Genomic DNA, 18,020 nt, shown 5'->3' with positions numbered 1-18,020 from the left:
TCTTCTTGTTCAATGAGAAAGGGGATCCCCAAAAAATTAGTTAGACAAACTCAAAGATTGGTATCCTCTTTCAAATACTGTTTTACACTTTTACTTTTACCTTACTAAATTACTTGAGAACCCATCTAACTTGATCGTCAGAGCCCTATCAATCGACATCTCCGCCGACCTTAAGGACCTCTTACTCTTCTCACTTGAATTTTGCCGGACTACTAGTGATCCCATCAATATATTCTTGATTGTAGAATTTACCCCCTACATTTACCATCAATTCTTCATAAATATAAATTTATCCATCACAAATATTTGTTTATATAAGTAAAAGTGATTTGTGAGCATTGCTTCGTAAATTGCCACATTTGTGGTTTTGGTGAATTTGTCTTGCTGTGAGTCTTTTAAAATTATTGAATTCATCCGGTCTTTCGCAACAACCAGTAATTGCATTTAGGGGTGGCAAAAAATTTGTTTCGGGTCAAACAAAATCACGTATTTATGAAATATTTACATTTCAGACCCTAATCCAGATTGGATTTCGGAGTTACTTAATTGACCAAATCCATATTGATTTAAATTCAAAGAAGTAAACTGAACAATAATCTAATCCGGATTAGAATTCGGACAGCTAAATCGGACAAACTTTATATGTTTAGACCCATACCCGATTTTAAACTGAACAAAATTTCTGTGTTTGGACACATATTTCAGACATATAACTTATGTTCAAACTTGATTTAATCCAGAATATTGGACAAATTCGATCATTCGGACCCGACAGAGTTTTGTTATCCCTAATTGCACTCGAACCCAAGATAGAATTCTTGTGGTAGAGAGAAGTTGACGTAAATGATACGGTCAGACAAGCATTTAATTTATTGCATGGTGTGATCATAAGCTTTTGTTCTAACCCAAAACGGGAAGGGATCAAATATATGAACTGTCATTACCTTACCTAAAAGAAAGAAGAAAACTTAATTGACAGAAGCCCACCCTGCGAAAATCAAATGCTTTTCTCCATGAAGACTACTTGACTTGGTGCTGTCGCTAACAAACAGAAGCACTAACAGTTGCATGATGAATGCAGTGGTCGTTGGGGAGACTTGAGGTTCCTGCTTTTCAACAAAACCAGTAAGCCGTAGGATGACCCACATCTATTTTCTTTTGGCCTTCTAGGAATCCTATTTTCTTTTGGGTCCAACTCGCTTTCTCTCCTTTTGATTTCCTTCACACGCCTTTCTTCTTTTTTAGGAAAATCCTATTTTCTTCTCTGTTGAGGTGCAACTGGCCTTCTCTCTTTTTGATTCCCTTCACACGTCTTTCTTCTTTTAATTTGTCTTCTTGTGTAGCATTGTCTTCTCCTTTATTTCCATCACAACAGGGCCCACAAAGTCATCCCCATTTAATTGCATATATTCCACAAATCCAATTAGGACTTTGTTTAATTGGAATCCTCAAGTCAAGTCATCCCTTAATTTGACATTTACTTTCTTTTCTCTTTGCTTCACTTGCACTGCAACTTGTTTCTTCCAATCAGTCAGTCACACAGCAAATAAGGTCTTTTATCACCCACTGTATTCATTAACATCAAACCAAGAAAACATCTGTAATATCCATTTATTATTTCCAACAAAGAGATACAAAAGCAAGTGCAAATTGAGGTATAAACATGAGATAATTGTTGCATAGTGAAAAACTGTGCCAACTCTTGTGGACGTAGCTTATATATTGGGTGAACCATGTAAAAATCATATGTTCATGTTGTATCTCTTCTTTAATCTTTTTGCTATTCGCTGTTATTTGACACCTGGAGCAGTATACCCAAATGTACCTAATTATCCTACCCCATTTGTTAGATATTACTCAAAGTTTCTTGTGCCATTGCAATTTAATTTCATACTATGTATGCATGGTAACCGTGTGATGGGTGATTTGGGATCCTGATTGTAGAATCAATATTTTGGTGGCATCAAAATTGTAATAATTGGTAACTATGAGTGGCAACATCGAGAAAGAGATGTTTAATTTTGTGACAGATTCTATAATCATACGTTAACCACAATGCATTAATTCTATAGCAAATGCCATATAAGTACCACTTTGACAATTTATGAACACATAAATCCACTTGAAAATCTCTTTTACACATAAGTATATCTTTTTCACATAGATGTCTCTTTTAAAAAATTAATAAATTTATAATTTAATATTTGTCATTCTTCTTCAATAGTCATAGAAGTAAGAATACTTAGATCTAAGAAATCTCTCCTCCATTTTCACCACTGCCACCTCCACTCCACCACTATCACCGTCCGTCTCTACTACTGTCATAGTCTATCTCACCGTCGCTCCTCCACCATCATCACACCTCCACCACCGTCGCACCTCCACCATCTTCTTCTTCATTTTCTTGTTCTCCATCTTCTTATTTTTATTATTCTTCTTTTTCATCTTCTTAGATTTGAGATGTAATATGAGATATGAGATCGCAATATGAGATGTACAGAGTTTAGATCTGAAACTGCAACATATGTCTATGCTACAGTTTGAAATTGTAACATTACGCGAACAAAACGGGCCAACTTTGGATCTTCCTTTCAGGTGGTCGTTTTGGATGGAATATGATTGGACATTTTGCATCTCAGTGAGGGGAGTCGAACGGCAGTGGTGGTGTAGCATACAATCGCCAAAATCATTTGGATTTGAGACATTTTCTTTCATGTTACAATTTCAAACAGTAACATGAACTGGTATATTGCGAGGGTAGTAATGTAATTGGCATGCACAGGGGTACTTATGTGTCCATATGTTTTTCAAGTGAACCTAAATGTCTAAAAATTTTCTTAAGGGTACCGCTGAATATAGGCCCATGCACTCACCTTTGTAGTTGGAGTTTCGCTTGAATCTCATGGGGCATCTGGTTCATACATAAATGAGTGTAATGTGAGTATGAGACAAGCGTGAAATGAGTGTGAGGTGAAAATGAGGTGAGTGTGATCATGTTTGGTATGAAATAAAGGGTGAGTAGGAGTGTTAGAATTTTCATATTACCATTTTTTCTTTTTAAAAAAATATTTCCTATTGTTTTGGTTTCACTAATTAGGGTTTGTGTAGAATAGTCATTCTCACCATTTTGATGAGCTTGACTATTCTTTACAAAAAGAGAATAGAGGGTGGAATGAGTTTGAAATTTCACCCTACCAAAATCAACTAAACAAGAGAATTGTTGATTCCCACACTCATTTCACCCTCTAAATATCAATCAAATGCCCAATTAATTCATAAAAATAAAAATAAAATTATGATTTTAATTTCTTGGGTGGTCACCTTGGTAAATGATGTGTCATCAGTTTGGCATAACCCAACTGAGTGGCTTCTAAGCAAAACTCACACACTCCCACATCAACAATGCGTTTTCTCTAAGTCTAAGTCCCATTAGCGACGGCCAATAAAGAGCAACCCCTTAAGGGTAAACCAACGCATCCATAGTGAGACGGAGCCCAAAGAGGACAATATTGTTGGTGTGTTTGGGTTGCGAATTTTAAGATGGTATCGGAGTCAAGTTTCGATCCAATTAGACATGATATCTACGCTACTTATTGGATTTGACGTAACTTAGCCCAAAAGTATGGGGGAATGTTAAGACTATAATCACTACAAAAAAAACAGATTTTTTGCGACGAAAATTTTGTGATAGAATTTGTTCCGTCGCAAATGATATATTTTGCAACAGAAATCTAGCAAATTTCCATCGCAAAATTTGTTGTAATATTATACCTTTTTAGCGGCGGAATTGCCTGTCACAAATATTTTCGTCATAGCTTGTGACTCAAATTCCTGGCAAAATTTATTGACGGAAAATTAATTCCTAAAGATATGAAGACGGAACAAGAGAAACGTAAACTACAAACTTTCAGTGGTGATTCAGTTTGTGGGAGATAGCCGCGGCAAGGGGATGTCTTGGACGATTTCCAGGTGGAGAAATGATGGGAATCATAAAGAGATTTTCTGCAAGTGGATGTGTAAACATTGCTTTTGAAAGAACTCGGTGGATTAAGGACATGGGAACTCATAATGAGAGGTTTTATGATCACATCAATTACATCATGCTTTTTATAATGTTTTGCGCGTATTTTGCCGAAAATACGCGCAAAGAGAAACAAACGTTCTGATGTGGGGCCTACGTGGATGATTATTTTATCTATCATAATTAATGATGATAAATATTGATAAAATGATGTACTTAATCTCAAATTTTAAGTTCTTGGTCAAATATTTTTATAATAATATTACTTATTTTTTAGATGTCAATAATTCTTTTTTATTTTCGGGGTGAGAATTCACAAATTTAGCGTGCACTAAATAGACTTATATTTTAAGTATATACAGGCGAATATCTAGTCTGGTGGTAATGGTGGAGGTGAAAGGGCAGTGGCGGACCCAGGAATTGAAGTTAACGGGGGCACAAAAATGACCCGGGGGTCCGGGGGCAGCGCCCCAGGAATTTTTTTTTGGGTTCTTTATTTAATCGACTTACAAATATAAACGATAAATATAAAAACACATTAATAATATTTTAAACACATAAGAAACTACATTATAATTTATTACAATTGTTCTCTACGAGTTTTCATATTTTGAAAGTGCGATATTAGAACATCATTAGTAATAGTTCCGAGCAACTCCTTTTCTATGTAACATACTAGACAGTCATTCATAAATTGATAACTGATCCGGTTGCGCAAATCTGTCTTGACAATATTCATTCCAGAAAAGCATCTTTCAACACTTGCTATTGTTATAGGCAAAACCAATGCTAACTTCAGAAGTCGATACACCAAAGGATACGAAATATGCTTCCTTGTAGACACTAGCAGTCGAGAATGAGGGTTTTGATTTTTGGGATTTTTCTATTTGGGTTGAATGAGGGTTGGGTTGGGTTGGGTCTTAGTTAATGGGCTAAGTGTGTGAATGAGAGTTGGGTTGGGTCTTAATTAATGAGCTAAGTGTGTGAATGAGAGTTGGGTTGGGTCTTAGTTAGTGGGTTAAGTGTGTGTAATGGGGGCCTTTTATTTTTTTGTTGGGGGCCTTAGTGTCAAATTGTTAAGAATGTAGGGTATATTTAGTGAAAAAAATTTTAACTGACTGGGGGCCCGTGCCCCCAGTGACTATGCAGTGGGTCCGCCATTGTGAAAGGGTACAGTCTAGATATCATAGGTTTAAGTTTTGGAAACACCTCCCCACATATTATTATGTGAAGATAAAGGTTCGAGTACATCTTGTTTATCATTGTCCCTGTTTAGTGCAGAAGTCTTATGCACGAGAGCTTTTAAATGAATATACTATGCATTCCAAATGAGAATTAAAATTACTTTGTATTTTGATTATGAATTGATGAACACATGTGGGATGTGACCTAGTTTTCGGTTTTTCACAGGCTCTATACTTATGCAAAGTTCACAAGACTCGTGTGTATCACCGAACCATTAGTTGAAATGATAAGACTTGCGTGTATCATCTTAATAACCAAAGTTCAATTTCACTCCTCGTTTTAAAAAAAGATTAATAATATGATCGTACATGGCTTTATATTGTCATAGCTATAAAAGAATAGAGTATGATACTATATCTATCGCCATCAAAATTCCAATTTTTGTACCATAATACTTGACATTTTGGTACAAGTTGGTAATGTAGCATGTCCATTACAGGATGCAACTATATAAAAGCATTATAAAACCATGATGTAATTAGATTGAGTTCAATATTAAACCTAGGAGTTTCCCTTAGCTAATTGTGCGGTTCATTTATTGTTGAATTCGAGTGGGCACCTAATCACAACTAATCCGACCATTGCTTCTTAGAAATTTCAAACTTGTTTAAGGTAACCTTATTTTGCCCTAATTTTTCTTGCATCATTAATTGAAGTTGACGAAGGAATGAAAGAGTTTCAAGTAATTAATTTAAAGACAGAAACTAGACTATGTTAATTATATGGTTAAGCTTCTTTTTTTTTTTTTTTGTCGTACCCAACTTTGACTGTTGAAATTGTTTTCTAAAACCATTTTTGATGGTTGTGTGGAGGAGACCATGACACAGTCAAGAATGGAAAGAATTATGCAGTTACTAAATTACGTGCTGTTGGCTAACTTAGGGAAGATATAGAGAGAGAATCTACAAAGAAGGTTTTTTAGATTTATCCACACGTTTCAAATTCTCAATTAGTTTTGGTAAAAGAAAACAACCTAATTAATCCTAGCTGGAACGTTAATTAGAGACAAGATTTTGCCTTAATTATTTATAAATGGTCTCTTTTCTTTTCTTTTCTTTTTTTTTTTTAATAGACGTCCCAGGCTCCTGGCTAGATATTATTTTGATGGAAATAACTAAAATAGCCTTATTATTACTCAAAATGGGCCTTTGGTCCAAACAGGTAGCCCATGAACGAAAAAAGAGGTCCAGACTCCAGAGCGAAAGTCCAAACTCGAATGGTAGCTTTAGTCACACACCGATTTTTTCTAAAGACACCCCAATCTAAGTTGGTCATCCCTTGTAACAATCAATCGACGGGGTGTTTTTAGAAAAAACCGGGAAGTGACTAAAGCTATCCAAACTCGAAATAGCATGGAGCACACTCTTGTATAGTTTGGGCTCATTTAGTAGTTTACTTCACAAATGGGCCTTAAATGCAGGCCATGATCGAAGAATTGTTAAAAGAAACAATTCCATAACCAGATGATTTTCAATCAATCAGCATTTTCGAAGTTTTCTTCCCGGAGAGAAAAACCTTACAATTAGTAGGAACATTTTCATAGTTCTCTGCTTGTGACTTGGGGAAATAGGTTTCCAAATCGCGCGCAAATAATATTTAATTTTTTTTGTCCAGAGTGGATTATGATGTATGGATTTTATGGTACAAAATGAAATTGAATGGACCTATTGTAAAAAAAATGTTTACATAGAGGGACCTAATTAAAGCCTTTAATTAAGCGTTCTCTTCATTACTAATGTCAATCTTTTTTAGCTTTTCCCGATTATTGGTGTCTAATAAATAATAATGTAATTTATAATTTTTTAAAACCTAAAAATATATATATATAAAAAATGTTCAGTTAAAAAATATCATTAATCCCTCAACTATTACCCTAGTTTCATTTTCGTTCTTAAACTATTTTTCAACCTAATTTCATCCTCGACTATCATGTGATAGCCTGTTCGTCCCGTAATTAATTCTGACAACGGAAAGATTTGACGTGACATCTTACAATGACATATTAGAAAAATCCAACGGGACAATCTTTGATAAAATTGAACGTTTTGTTCTTGAACTATTAGAAGTACTGTATCACTTTTCATCCCTCAATTATGACATGAGGAAAACAATATTATGATATTTAGAGATCTTTATGTGTGGTTTATACAAGCTAACAAACAGAGGTGACCGAGTGTTGGATAGCAAGTTCAAGTTGTGTGGTTGATAAATGCAGTTGACGGTGGGGGAGACTTAAAAGAGTTCCTGCTTTTCACAAGAAAACCAGTAGTTGTAGGAGGGACCATGGCTGGTACTAGTTTCTCGAAAAAAACAATATTCAGAATTTTTTCCAAAAAAATAAAGAGTCATTACAGTGGAGTCGCTGTAATTTTACTACAACACAGACCCCACAGACCCTTGGAAAATGTTTTGCCGAGGAACCTGACATGCCCTCAGTTGCAAGGAAGAGCTCCAAAAACCATATTAGTTAAAATCAGGCAAGCAGAGCATAAAATAAGTGAACTCACAAGAAAATTCTAATTGATAATATTAATCTAGATTCCTCCCGACAAAAATATAGCTTATTCATTTCCATTTTCGTTAACACTATTCAGGACTTCAATGCCATAATTAATATTGTTGAGACTCTTGCTTATGTCGAATTCATTCACTCGTCGAGAGAGGCTAACGGTGTTGTGGACTTTTTGACCAAGAGTGGTATCGATAGAAGCGAAATGATGACAGCATGGTTTGCATAGCATGGTTCCTTTGGATTGAGTTTTGGAGGGGGCTTGCACGGTCTGCATGTTTTTAATTAGAGTATGAGTCGTAGTGGAAGATTCTCTATCTGTAGTAGTGGCATTCACTACTGTTGTTTTCCTTGGGCTTCCTTGCCATTTTCTTGCTTAGGCTTGCTTAAAGCATACTTTAATAATATATCTGATTTATCAAAAAAAAAGCTTGGAGCGAGTCCCGTCTTTTACCGAGGTTCACTAAAATTTTATTCTTTCGCTTTTCTAATTCATTCTAATTGATCCAGCGCACCTCTCAGTACAGCTACCTCGTTACGACTTCACTCTAGTCACTAGCCATTAAGGTAACGACTCTGGGCATTGGCCAGCTCTCAATGTTATTTACGTCACATAAAGATGGTCTAGATTAGTACCTACATATTGCACTATGAAAACATGAAAATTCAAAAATATAGATGCAAATAGCAAGTAGCAACTCTAAACGAGAACATTATTTTTATAAATATGGTAAATTATAAGTTCCGATAGAGTTGGTATCATAGCACTCGATGAAAGAAACCGCATATGGCAAACCTTAAAACACATGAAATTTTCAACATGCAGAATCAATCCTCAAAATCAAGTAGTTGTCCCATTGTAATGGTGTGAAAATGTTTCTGTACATTGGGTCTTTGAGTTGATAGCTCCTGAGAAACTTTTTGCATAGAGGGCCGAGATTGCGGATTGGATTGTAAGCATGAGACTGCTATTTTTGCAACAGACACCACTTCCTTTCCTGCTCGATTCGTGGGAGATGAAGGACGTTGGTCCAATAGATTCTTCAATAGCAAATGATGTACTGTTGAAGACGAAGAAGCTGACGACGATGACACGGATGAGATGAGATCCCTCGGATGTTCCCCTACCAGTATTTCCAATGCCAAAACCCCGAAACTATAAACATCACATTTTTCGTTCACCTCCATTGTGTAAGCAATTTCTACAAAGAAAATCATTTACTCGATGTGGCTAGTTAGAAATTAACCTTCATAAATAACAATGAATAGCATAAAGATTAACGAAGAAAATAACAGAAATACAAGATTTTTACATGGTTCATATTATAGTTAGAACGAGGCAAACAACAAAACTAAGAGTGCGAAAATTAACAGACACGAGATTCCACTGAGCTGTAGAGATTTCACTACTTTAAAGGAGAAACAAATTGGAATTCTCTGTCTACGACTTGGTGGCTGTTAACAAAATAGAGAAAATAATGAGATTAGGTTGTAAAAGACTTAAAAAAAACATCTATTCATATTCCGAGTGATTTTACGAAAGTGCGCTCCCAATTATGACAAACTTCAACTAAACAGTTCGCCCACTATAGGTTACGTCAACAAGTCCCTGCAGTTATCACTATGCCAAAATAGAAGTACAATGAAATTTCAAGCAACTCAAAATAAATAGGCCTTAGGTCAATAGGGACATTACTACAACGTTGAAACTGCCCCTTTAAAACCAAAAACTTCATACGATCGTGGGTCAAGCTCCATAAATCCTATCACCTAGCAATTCAACATAGTTCCTAACAGGCAAAAGTGGAAGAAAAATAAATATGGAAAGTACCTGGAGCAGTGTAACCCAATGTGCCAGCTAATGAAGTCCAATTGGATGAGTTAGGGTTCAGAATTCTTGCGGTGCCAAAGTCAGAGACATGAGCTTTATAGTCTTCATCCAACAGAACATTTTTGCTTGATATGTCCCTATGAATTATAGGAGGTGAGCAATCATGGTGCATATAGGAAATAGCATTGGCTACACCTTTGACAACATTCACTCTCTTAATCCAATCAAATGCCATTGCTTGTTCCTCATCACAAAGTACATTTTTCAAGCTTCCTCCAGCCAAAAACTCATAAACCAGAAGCGAATGTTGCGGATGTGAGCAGAAACCATAGAACTTGACAACATTTCGATGTCGGATTTTTGTCAAAGCAAGAATTTCACTTGTAAAAGCTTTTGAATTTGCGACTTCACAGTCTGGTAGTTGGTGAAGTTTCTTCACAGCCACAATATGTCCACTTGGTAATACAGCTTTGTAGACACTTCCGTTCCCTCCCACTCCAATGCAATATTTGGAATTAAATCCTTCAATTGCTTCAATGATGTTCTCATACACCAACTTTCCATCATAGCTCCATATTGTGAATGGATTCGGATTTGGTCCTACACTTGATTTATTCTCTTTGTTTCGCCGTCTTTTGGCAAGAGCAAAAAAAGTCACAAAAATGATTAGCAATAGCAGAAGAACACACACAATGGGAATTGTGGCTACGATCACAACTCCTTTGCCTCTCTTATTTGCTTGACGGTGGCTAATCGAAGTAGGACAAGCCTTCAAACCAGTAACATTTCCGCACAAACCTTTGTTATCTCTAATTGCATCGAAGGGCACTGTGGGAAAGACTCCAATGTCAGGAACAGGACCCTCTAACTGGTTGTAGGATATATCAATGAAAGTCAAGCTTAACAAATCACCAAAACTTGATGGTATGCTACCAGAGAGCTTGTTATGTGAGAGGTTCAAGCTTTCTAAGGTTTTCAATTCTCCCAGTCCACTAGGAATCTCCCCTATCAGCACATTGTGACTGAGATCAAGACTGTTAAGGAAGTAAAATTTGCCAATCTCAGGCGGAACTCCTTCCAGGAATCCATTCCAGCTCAAATTCAATTTCATTAGATTCTTGCAGTCTCCTAGTTCTCCTGGAATATAACCATTTAGACTGTTGGCTCCAAGATTCAGATATCTTAAGTTTGATAGCAAGCCAATCTCTACAGGTATGGTTCCTGAAAGTCGATTACCACTTAGCTCAAGTGTGAATAATGATGATAACCTTCCCAATTCCTTCGGAATCTCTCCAACCAAATAGTTAGAGGAGAGATCAAGTACATAAAGGTTAGTTGCCTTTCCAAGTTCCAACGGAATTCGACCAGAAATATTGTTCCTTGCCATTTTCAAGCTTGTGAGATTGTTACAACGCCCCCATTTCCGCGAAATCTTGCCATGCAGATTATTATCACTCAAATCTATGTAGACTATGTGAGGATGTAGGCCGAAACTTTCCGATAGATTTCCAACTAAATGGTTCCTCTCAAGCCTAACTCTGACCAAACTGGTGCAGCTTTTCAAGCTTTTTGGGATTGGACCTTGAAGATGATTATCATGGACACTAAGTACCTTAAGGGATCCGCTATGGCAAAGGCGTTCTGGTAAATGGCCAGTGAAGTTATTTTTGGATAATCCCAAAAACCGCAACCGAGTAAGATTACTTATATCTCGTGGAATTATCCCATGGAGCTTGTTATCAAATAAGCTTATAGAAGTAAGAAATTTAAGTTTACCGATGGAACGAGGAATTGTACCAGTAAGATTGTTGATTGACAAATGAAGCTCTTTGAGTGAATTTAGAGATTCGATTTCATGAGGTATGATTCCAGACAAACCATTTTCATAAAGGTAGAGAATGGATAGATTAGTCAAGTTCTCAATAGAAGCAGGAATTGTACCATTTAGACTGTTACTTGACATGTCAAGCTCACTAAGTGATCTAAGATTCCCAATTTCTGGAGGTATGGAACCTGAAAATTTATTTTCAAAAAGGTGAATAATGGATAGATTAGTCAAGTTCCCAATAGAAGCAGGAATTGTACCATTTAGACTGTTATTTGACATCGCAAGGTCACTCAATGACCTAAGATTCCCAATTTCTCGAGGTATGGAACCTGAAAGTTCATTTGCATAGAGATAAAGAAGGAATAAATTACTCAAGTTTCCAATGGAAGCAGGGATAAAACCTGTGAGAATGTTTGTATGCAAAGAAAGCTTAGAAAGATGTCTCAGCTTCCCTATTTCCCAAGGTATGGAGCCAGAGAGTTTATTTTCAAAAAGGTAAAGAATGGATAGATTAGTCAAGTTCGCAATAGAAACAGGAATTGTACCATTAAGATTGTTATTTGACATCGCAAGGTCACTGAGTGATCTAAGATTCTCAATTTCTAGAGGTATGGAACCTGAAAGTTCATTTTCATGAAGATAAAGAAGGGATAAATCACTCAAGTTTCCAATGGAAGCAGGAATTGTACCATTTAGACTGTTACTTGACATGCTAAGCTTAATGAGTGATCTAAGATTCCCAATTTCTGGAGGTATGGAACCTGAAAATTCATTTTCATGAAGATAAAGAAGGGATAAATTACTCAAGTTTCCAATGGAAGCAGGAATTGTACCATTTAGACTGTTACTTGACATGCTAAGCTTGATTAGTGATCTAAGATTCCCAATTTCTGGAGGTATGGAACCTGAAAATTTATTTTGATAAAGGTAAAGAACTGTCAAGTTCCTCAAGCTCCCTAGAGTCCTAGGAATAGAGCCAGTTAGAAAATTTGCACCCAGGTCACATACATTAAGACTATTTAGCAAGCCTATCTCAGAAGGAATATTTCCTGAGAGTCTATTGTAGGACAAAAAGAGGGTGGTGAGTTTGGAGAGGCTGCTGATGTTAGAAGGGATGGTTCCGGAAAGCGAATTTTCTCCTAGATCAAGAGTAAGGAGATTAGGCAAGGAAGAGAAGTTGAGACTGTGAAGCGTACCTCTCAAACCGTAACCTGAGAGGTTCAAGCCGACGATGCTTCCGAATTTGCTGCAAGTGATTCCATCCCAACGGCAAGTCCCATTGGCGATGGCCCATGAAGATAGGAGAGATTGGCTGTTTTTGGAGAGGCTGGCTTTCCATTTGAGAAGGGCCTCTGGTTCATTAATCCTATCAGAAGTGAAAGAAGTTGTAGATGGGGTGGAATCCAAGACTCGGAAGGATGAAAGCAAGAAAATGGCAAGTAAGAACAAAGGCTGCTGGCATGTTTTGTAGGATGGCTTGCATGGAAGCATCATTGTTGGTGGCTGCAATACTTCTAATTGTTACAAGAAACGTAGAGCGATATTGTTTATATGCATAGAAATGTAGACTCAATGTATTTATTGTAAAAGCCTTTGGTGATGCAGTGCGCTGGTCGTTCCCATATCCCACATCCCACATCGGGTAGGTGGGAGCAAGTAAGGTGCTTTATATTCCCTTGTAAACCGATTTTTAGGGGTGAGTTAGGCCTATTGCATCATTTGGAGACCTCAGTTTTTCTTAGTCTGCATATGAACCATAAGGCGCATATTCTACGTTGAAGTGGACGGGTAGAGAAGCCTCGTCCAATAGAAAATCTCACATTGATCACCAATTTTAAGTTTCTGGGTCATCAATTTTAAGTTTTTGGGATACGCAACATCATAGCTCGTAGTGAAGTGATGTTGGAAGAAACTTCAAATTTTTCTTAGTCTGCATATGGACCATAAGGCACATATTCTACGTTGAAGTGGATGGGTAGAGAGGCCACGTCCAATAGAAAATCTCACATTGGTCATCAATTTTAAGTTTCTGGGATACGCAACATTATAGCTTGTAGTGAAGTGATGTTGGAAGAAACTTCAAATTTTTCTTGGTCTGCATATGGACCATAAGGCGCATATTCTAGGTACGAGTAGAGAGGCCACGTCCAATAGAAAATCTCACATTGGTCATCAATTTTAAGTTTCTGGGATACGCAACGTTATAGTTGGTGGTGAAGTGATGTTGGAAGAAACTTCAAATGAAGAATGTGCCAAAGATACTTTGTATTCAGTGCACTAATTAAATCATTTCCACGAGACTAGAATTGATGCTGATCGATATATCATCCATGACCTGTTAAGGTACCAAATCAAATGCATTTTTCCATGAAGACTTGATTTAGTGCCGTAGATATCAAACAGAAGTACTGACAGTTGGATAGCAAGTTGTGTGGTTGATAAATGCAGTTGACGTTGGGGGGAGACTTGAAGTAATAGGAGTGTTTTGGGCTCTGATTTTGCTCAAAATCTAGCTTATTTTAGAGTTTATATACGTTGTGTACTAAATACTATAGAATCAGTGGCTAATTAAAACGCTCCAAAAAAAAACTATTAGAGTGTTTCAGAGTGCTTGTGAAAACTAAGAATTCCTTTTTAGTTTTTCAAAGTTCTTTTTCCTTTTTAGTTTTTAAAACTAATTAAGAATTCCCTTTTAGTTTTTTATTTTCAGTGTTCAAGTTGAAGCTTATTTCAGAGTATTTGTTTGTATTTTTTTTTTCTTATTTTTTTATTAAGATAATATTATATATTAATACTTTTTAAAATATTATTTTTATTTTTATTTTTATTAAACATCTTGTATTTTATAAGTTTGAACATAAGTATAAATTTGATACAAATAATTAACATTACCTATAAGTTTCACATCTGTAGTTTATTCACAACTTGTAAGATAGCATTACTGATATAATGTAAAGATAGTTTGAGCATCCAAGCCAGAAATCTTAGCAAGTAGAGTGTTGGAGATCAAGTAATTGTCCCATTATAAAATCAAGCCAAAATCCTTGTGCAAAGTTGGTTTCTCGGTTGATAGCTCATGAGATAATTGTTGCATAGTGAAAACTACAACGACTCTCATAGACATAGCTTATATTGGATAAACCATGTAAAAATCATATGTTCATGTTGTCACACTTTTTTAAATTTTTTTACCATTCGCTGTTTTAAGAAGGTTAATTCCTAACACGTGGAGCAGTATACCCAAATATATACCTAATTATCCTACCCATTTGTAGATACTACTCAAAGTTTCACATGTCAATGCAATTTAATTTCATATTATGTGTGCATGGTAACCGTGTGATGGGTGATTTGGGATCCTGATTGTAGAATCAATAGTTGGTGGCATCAAAATTGTAATAATTAGTAACTACGAGTGATAATAGCTAGTAGTGTTAGATAGCTTACATAGTGGTAACACAAGTTAGATTTTTAAAAAAATACATGTTAGATTTTAAAAAAAAAATTTACATATTCAGAATCAGCGCATAAAGTTTTTTCTAATAAGATTCATTGTCGATTAGTTTTATCTGGTGGATCTTAATTCCATTTTTTTTTCAATGGAATTTCAAAAATAATGGATTCAGAACTAAAACAATGAATTGTAGACTGTGCTTTAAAAAACAATAGAATCTATATTAAAGTAATAAATTTTGGACAATGAATTATAGGATAAGAGTTGAATAAAGTTATTTCATTGATTAAATTAATGGAATAAACCTGTTGGACTCCTTGGGCTACCAAACTGTTGAGCTACATGTCATTTTCACAACAAGAAAGGGATGTTTTATTTTGTGATAGATTCTATAATTATAGGTTAACCACAATGCATTTATTCTACAATTACATGGGCCCGAAAATAATTATGGGCCTTGATCTAACTGCCGTTGTACTAGTATTGCCCAAGTCCATTTTACAAATACGGCTGAATATAGGCCCATGCCCTCACCTTTGTGGTTGGAGTTCAAAAATCCTATGTTTCGAGTTAACCTTGAATCTTAGAGAGTTTTTGGATTGAGGGATTGGAAGGAAGGGAAGAAAATGGAAGAAAATGGGAGAGAAGGGAAGAGAAGAGAGGGAGGAATATTTTTCCCTCTCTCATGTTCGGATAGATAAGAAACAAATGAAATAAAATTAGTTTAATTTACTAATTTATTTATTTTTTTATGTTAAAGCATTATGTACAAGGGTAAAATATATTTTTAAATTATAAATAACTTAATTAGTCATCTTTTCCCTTCAAATGACTCCATTTTGGAGAGGAAGAATTTTGACAAAAATTCAATGAAACCTTCTCTCCAAATCCCTCATTTTAATTTTTTTTCTAAACTATTCAAACAAAAGAATTGGAAGAAAACTCTCTGTACATTCTTTTCCCTTCTTCCCTTCCCCCATATCTCTCAATCCAAACACACTCTTAATTCAAAAAGAAACACTAAATTTATGAGTTTAGTTTCTAGGGTAGTGTCCTGGTAAAGGATGGTAAAAATTATAACCCGACATTGAGAAAACTTAAGACACATCAACTACATATTTTCTAGGCCTAAGTATTATTGGTGACGACCTTAAAAAACAAAGCCTTGAGTAGGGGGTAGAGACAAAAAATGACGTTGGACTGTGCTGATATTAAAATAATATAATAGTGATCTTTATGATTTTTTTGGTGATATGCGTAGCAGCACTCTCGAAATTTTTTAGGATTATTTACAACAGTGCAACTCATTTTTATCCTAATTACTTACTCATTTTTATCCTAATTACTTTCCTGCTAAAACGAAAAAAAATTTACGGCTATTTACAACTATACAACTCATTTTTATCTTAATTACTTTATCGCTAAACTGTAATTGCCAAAATAGGAGTGACATATTCAAGGCAAATTCATGTTAATCAAACACTTCGATATAATTTTAAAGACATTTTCAAGCTAATTTGTACATATTTTGCAATAAGATTGTACAAGTATTTTGTTATTTTGCAATAAGATTGTATCATTTTTTTTTATCATATGGAGGAAGACATGTATATCCCCTTATGTAGTAGAGTAGAACGTATGTTTACATTTTTTTATTAAATAACAAAAAATTGCTCTCGGCTACAGCTAAATGCAACCACCCATTGCTTCTGCCCTTGGCCTTGAGAGTAAACCAATGTATCCATAGTGATCCAAAGCTCAAAGACGACAATATTGTTGATGTGTTCGGGATGAAAATTTCATCATGGTATCAGAGCTAGGCTTTGGTCCAGTTGGATGTTGCCTCTACTCTACTTGTTAGGTATGGCGTAACCCAACTCATAAGTGTGGGGGAGTGTCAATACTATAATCTCACATCGGTCTACATAGCTCAATCGAGTGAATTATAAGTAAACCCAAACCCTTTCACATCAACAAGGTGTTTTCTGGGCATAAATATCATTGGCGACGGCTCATGAATAAAGTCTTGAGGGTAAATCGATGTATCCATAATAAATAGGAGCCCCAAAAAAATATTATTGATATGTTTGGGTCGAGAATTTCAACATGATGAATATTTTGAAGTGGGAATTCAAATTGAATTTGTTATATTACGTACTTACTATTTGCCATCTATTTATAAGAAGACATCCAAATGCTAAGGTGTTGGAACATGGTCTAGGCCCATATGATCGGGCCCGTGGTTGGCTCTTCTCACTGGCTTGCCCATTCCAAGCTAGGAGTTGGTCCATTGGACCCAAGTGAAGACTTGTGGTTTCTTGGGCCTTAGAGTGGGAGGTATTGCGTGAGGCTGAACATTCATATATTATTAAGAGTTTTATATGAAATTCTTAGTTTATAAACTTTTACGTGCGCATAACCATAACTTGATCATGATATTACAATATAGGTGTGTTAGTAGAAAACATCATAAATCATGGTCGGAAAATATTTGAAGTAGCATATATTAGTTATCAAACGTTCATTTCAAGCAGCATTTGCAGTAGCATTTTGAAATGCTACTTAAATTTACCATTTGAGTAGCATTTCATATTTTAATATTCACAATACTCAACTACTTTTTTCAATCATATTTCAAATATACCTTGCTATTCACAATTGTGGTTGAAGATACAAATATGACAATGTTCCCGGATTCAATTGCCATGCAACCTTTTAATGTAAGAAGAAGATAGTTTTGTTTAATTTTTAAATATGTAACAATTTTAATAGTATGTAACAATTTAATGCAAGAAGAATATAACTTGTTTAATTTTTTTAATATGTAATAACTTTAATAGTATATAACAATTTAATTTTTAATTTTTTAGTGTTGAACATGTCACTTGATTGAACATGTCCCTGACTCCCTTGAAATGTGGAACGATTTAATAATTAATTGCATATGTTTTTATGATGAATGGCATAATTTTCTTGTATGTAATTTGTCACAACATTTTGAATAGCATAAATATCATCCGCCAAAATTAAACAAAATCGTCACAACATTTTAAGTTTTAACCATCATATATACTAGAATTTAATACAACATTTTATGTTAGCATATAAACAAAATCCAGACCCTAAACTTTG

At 35.3% G+C, this 18,020-nt stretch overlaps 1 protein-coding gene across 2 annotated transcripts; it reads right to left on the bottom strand.

Annotated features, from left to right (window-relative positions):
- Nucleotides 1-8,491: 8,491 nt before the first annotated feature.
- Nucleotides 8,492-13,024, bottom strand: LOC119999878 (MDIS1-interacting receptor like kinase 2-like). 2 transcript variants are annotated; one of them, XM_038847667.1, is made up of 2 exons: nt 9,607-13,024; nt 8,492-8,899 (listed from the first exon to the last, which is right to left on the bottom strand). In XM_038847667.1, the coding sequence occupies exons 1-2, from the start codon at nt 12,926-12,928 to the stop codon at nt 8,604-8,606; spliced, it is 3,618 nt and encodes a 1,205-aa protein (XP_038703595.1). In that variant the 5' UTR covers nt 12,929-13,024; the 3' UTR covers nt 8,492-8,603. The 2 variants fall into 2 exon arrangements, with proteins under 2 accessions (XP_038703595.1, XP_038703594.1); XM_038847666.1 differs by having other exon boundaries at nt 8,492-8,977; nt 9,607-13,023.
- Between the last annotated feature and the right edge of the window lie 4,996 nt (nt 13,025-18,020).

This window comes from Tripterygium wilfordii, chromosome 6, assembly GCF_013401445.1.
Source record: "Tripterygium wilfordii isolate XIE 37 chromosome 6, ASM1340144v1, whole genome shotgun sequence".
Classification (NCBI taxonomy): Eukaryota; Viridiplantae; Streptophyta; class Magnoliopsida; order Celastrales; family Celastraceae; genus Tripterygium; species Tripterygium wilfordii.
This window is presented reverse-complemented; position numbering and strand designations above follow the sequence as displayed.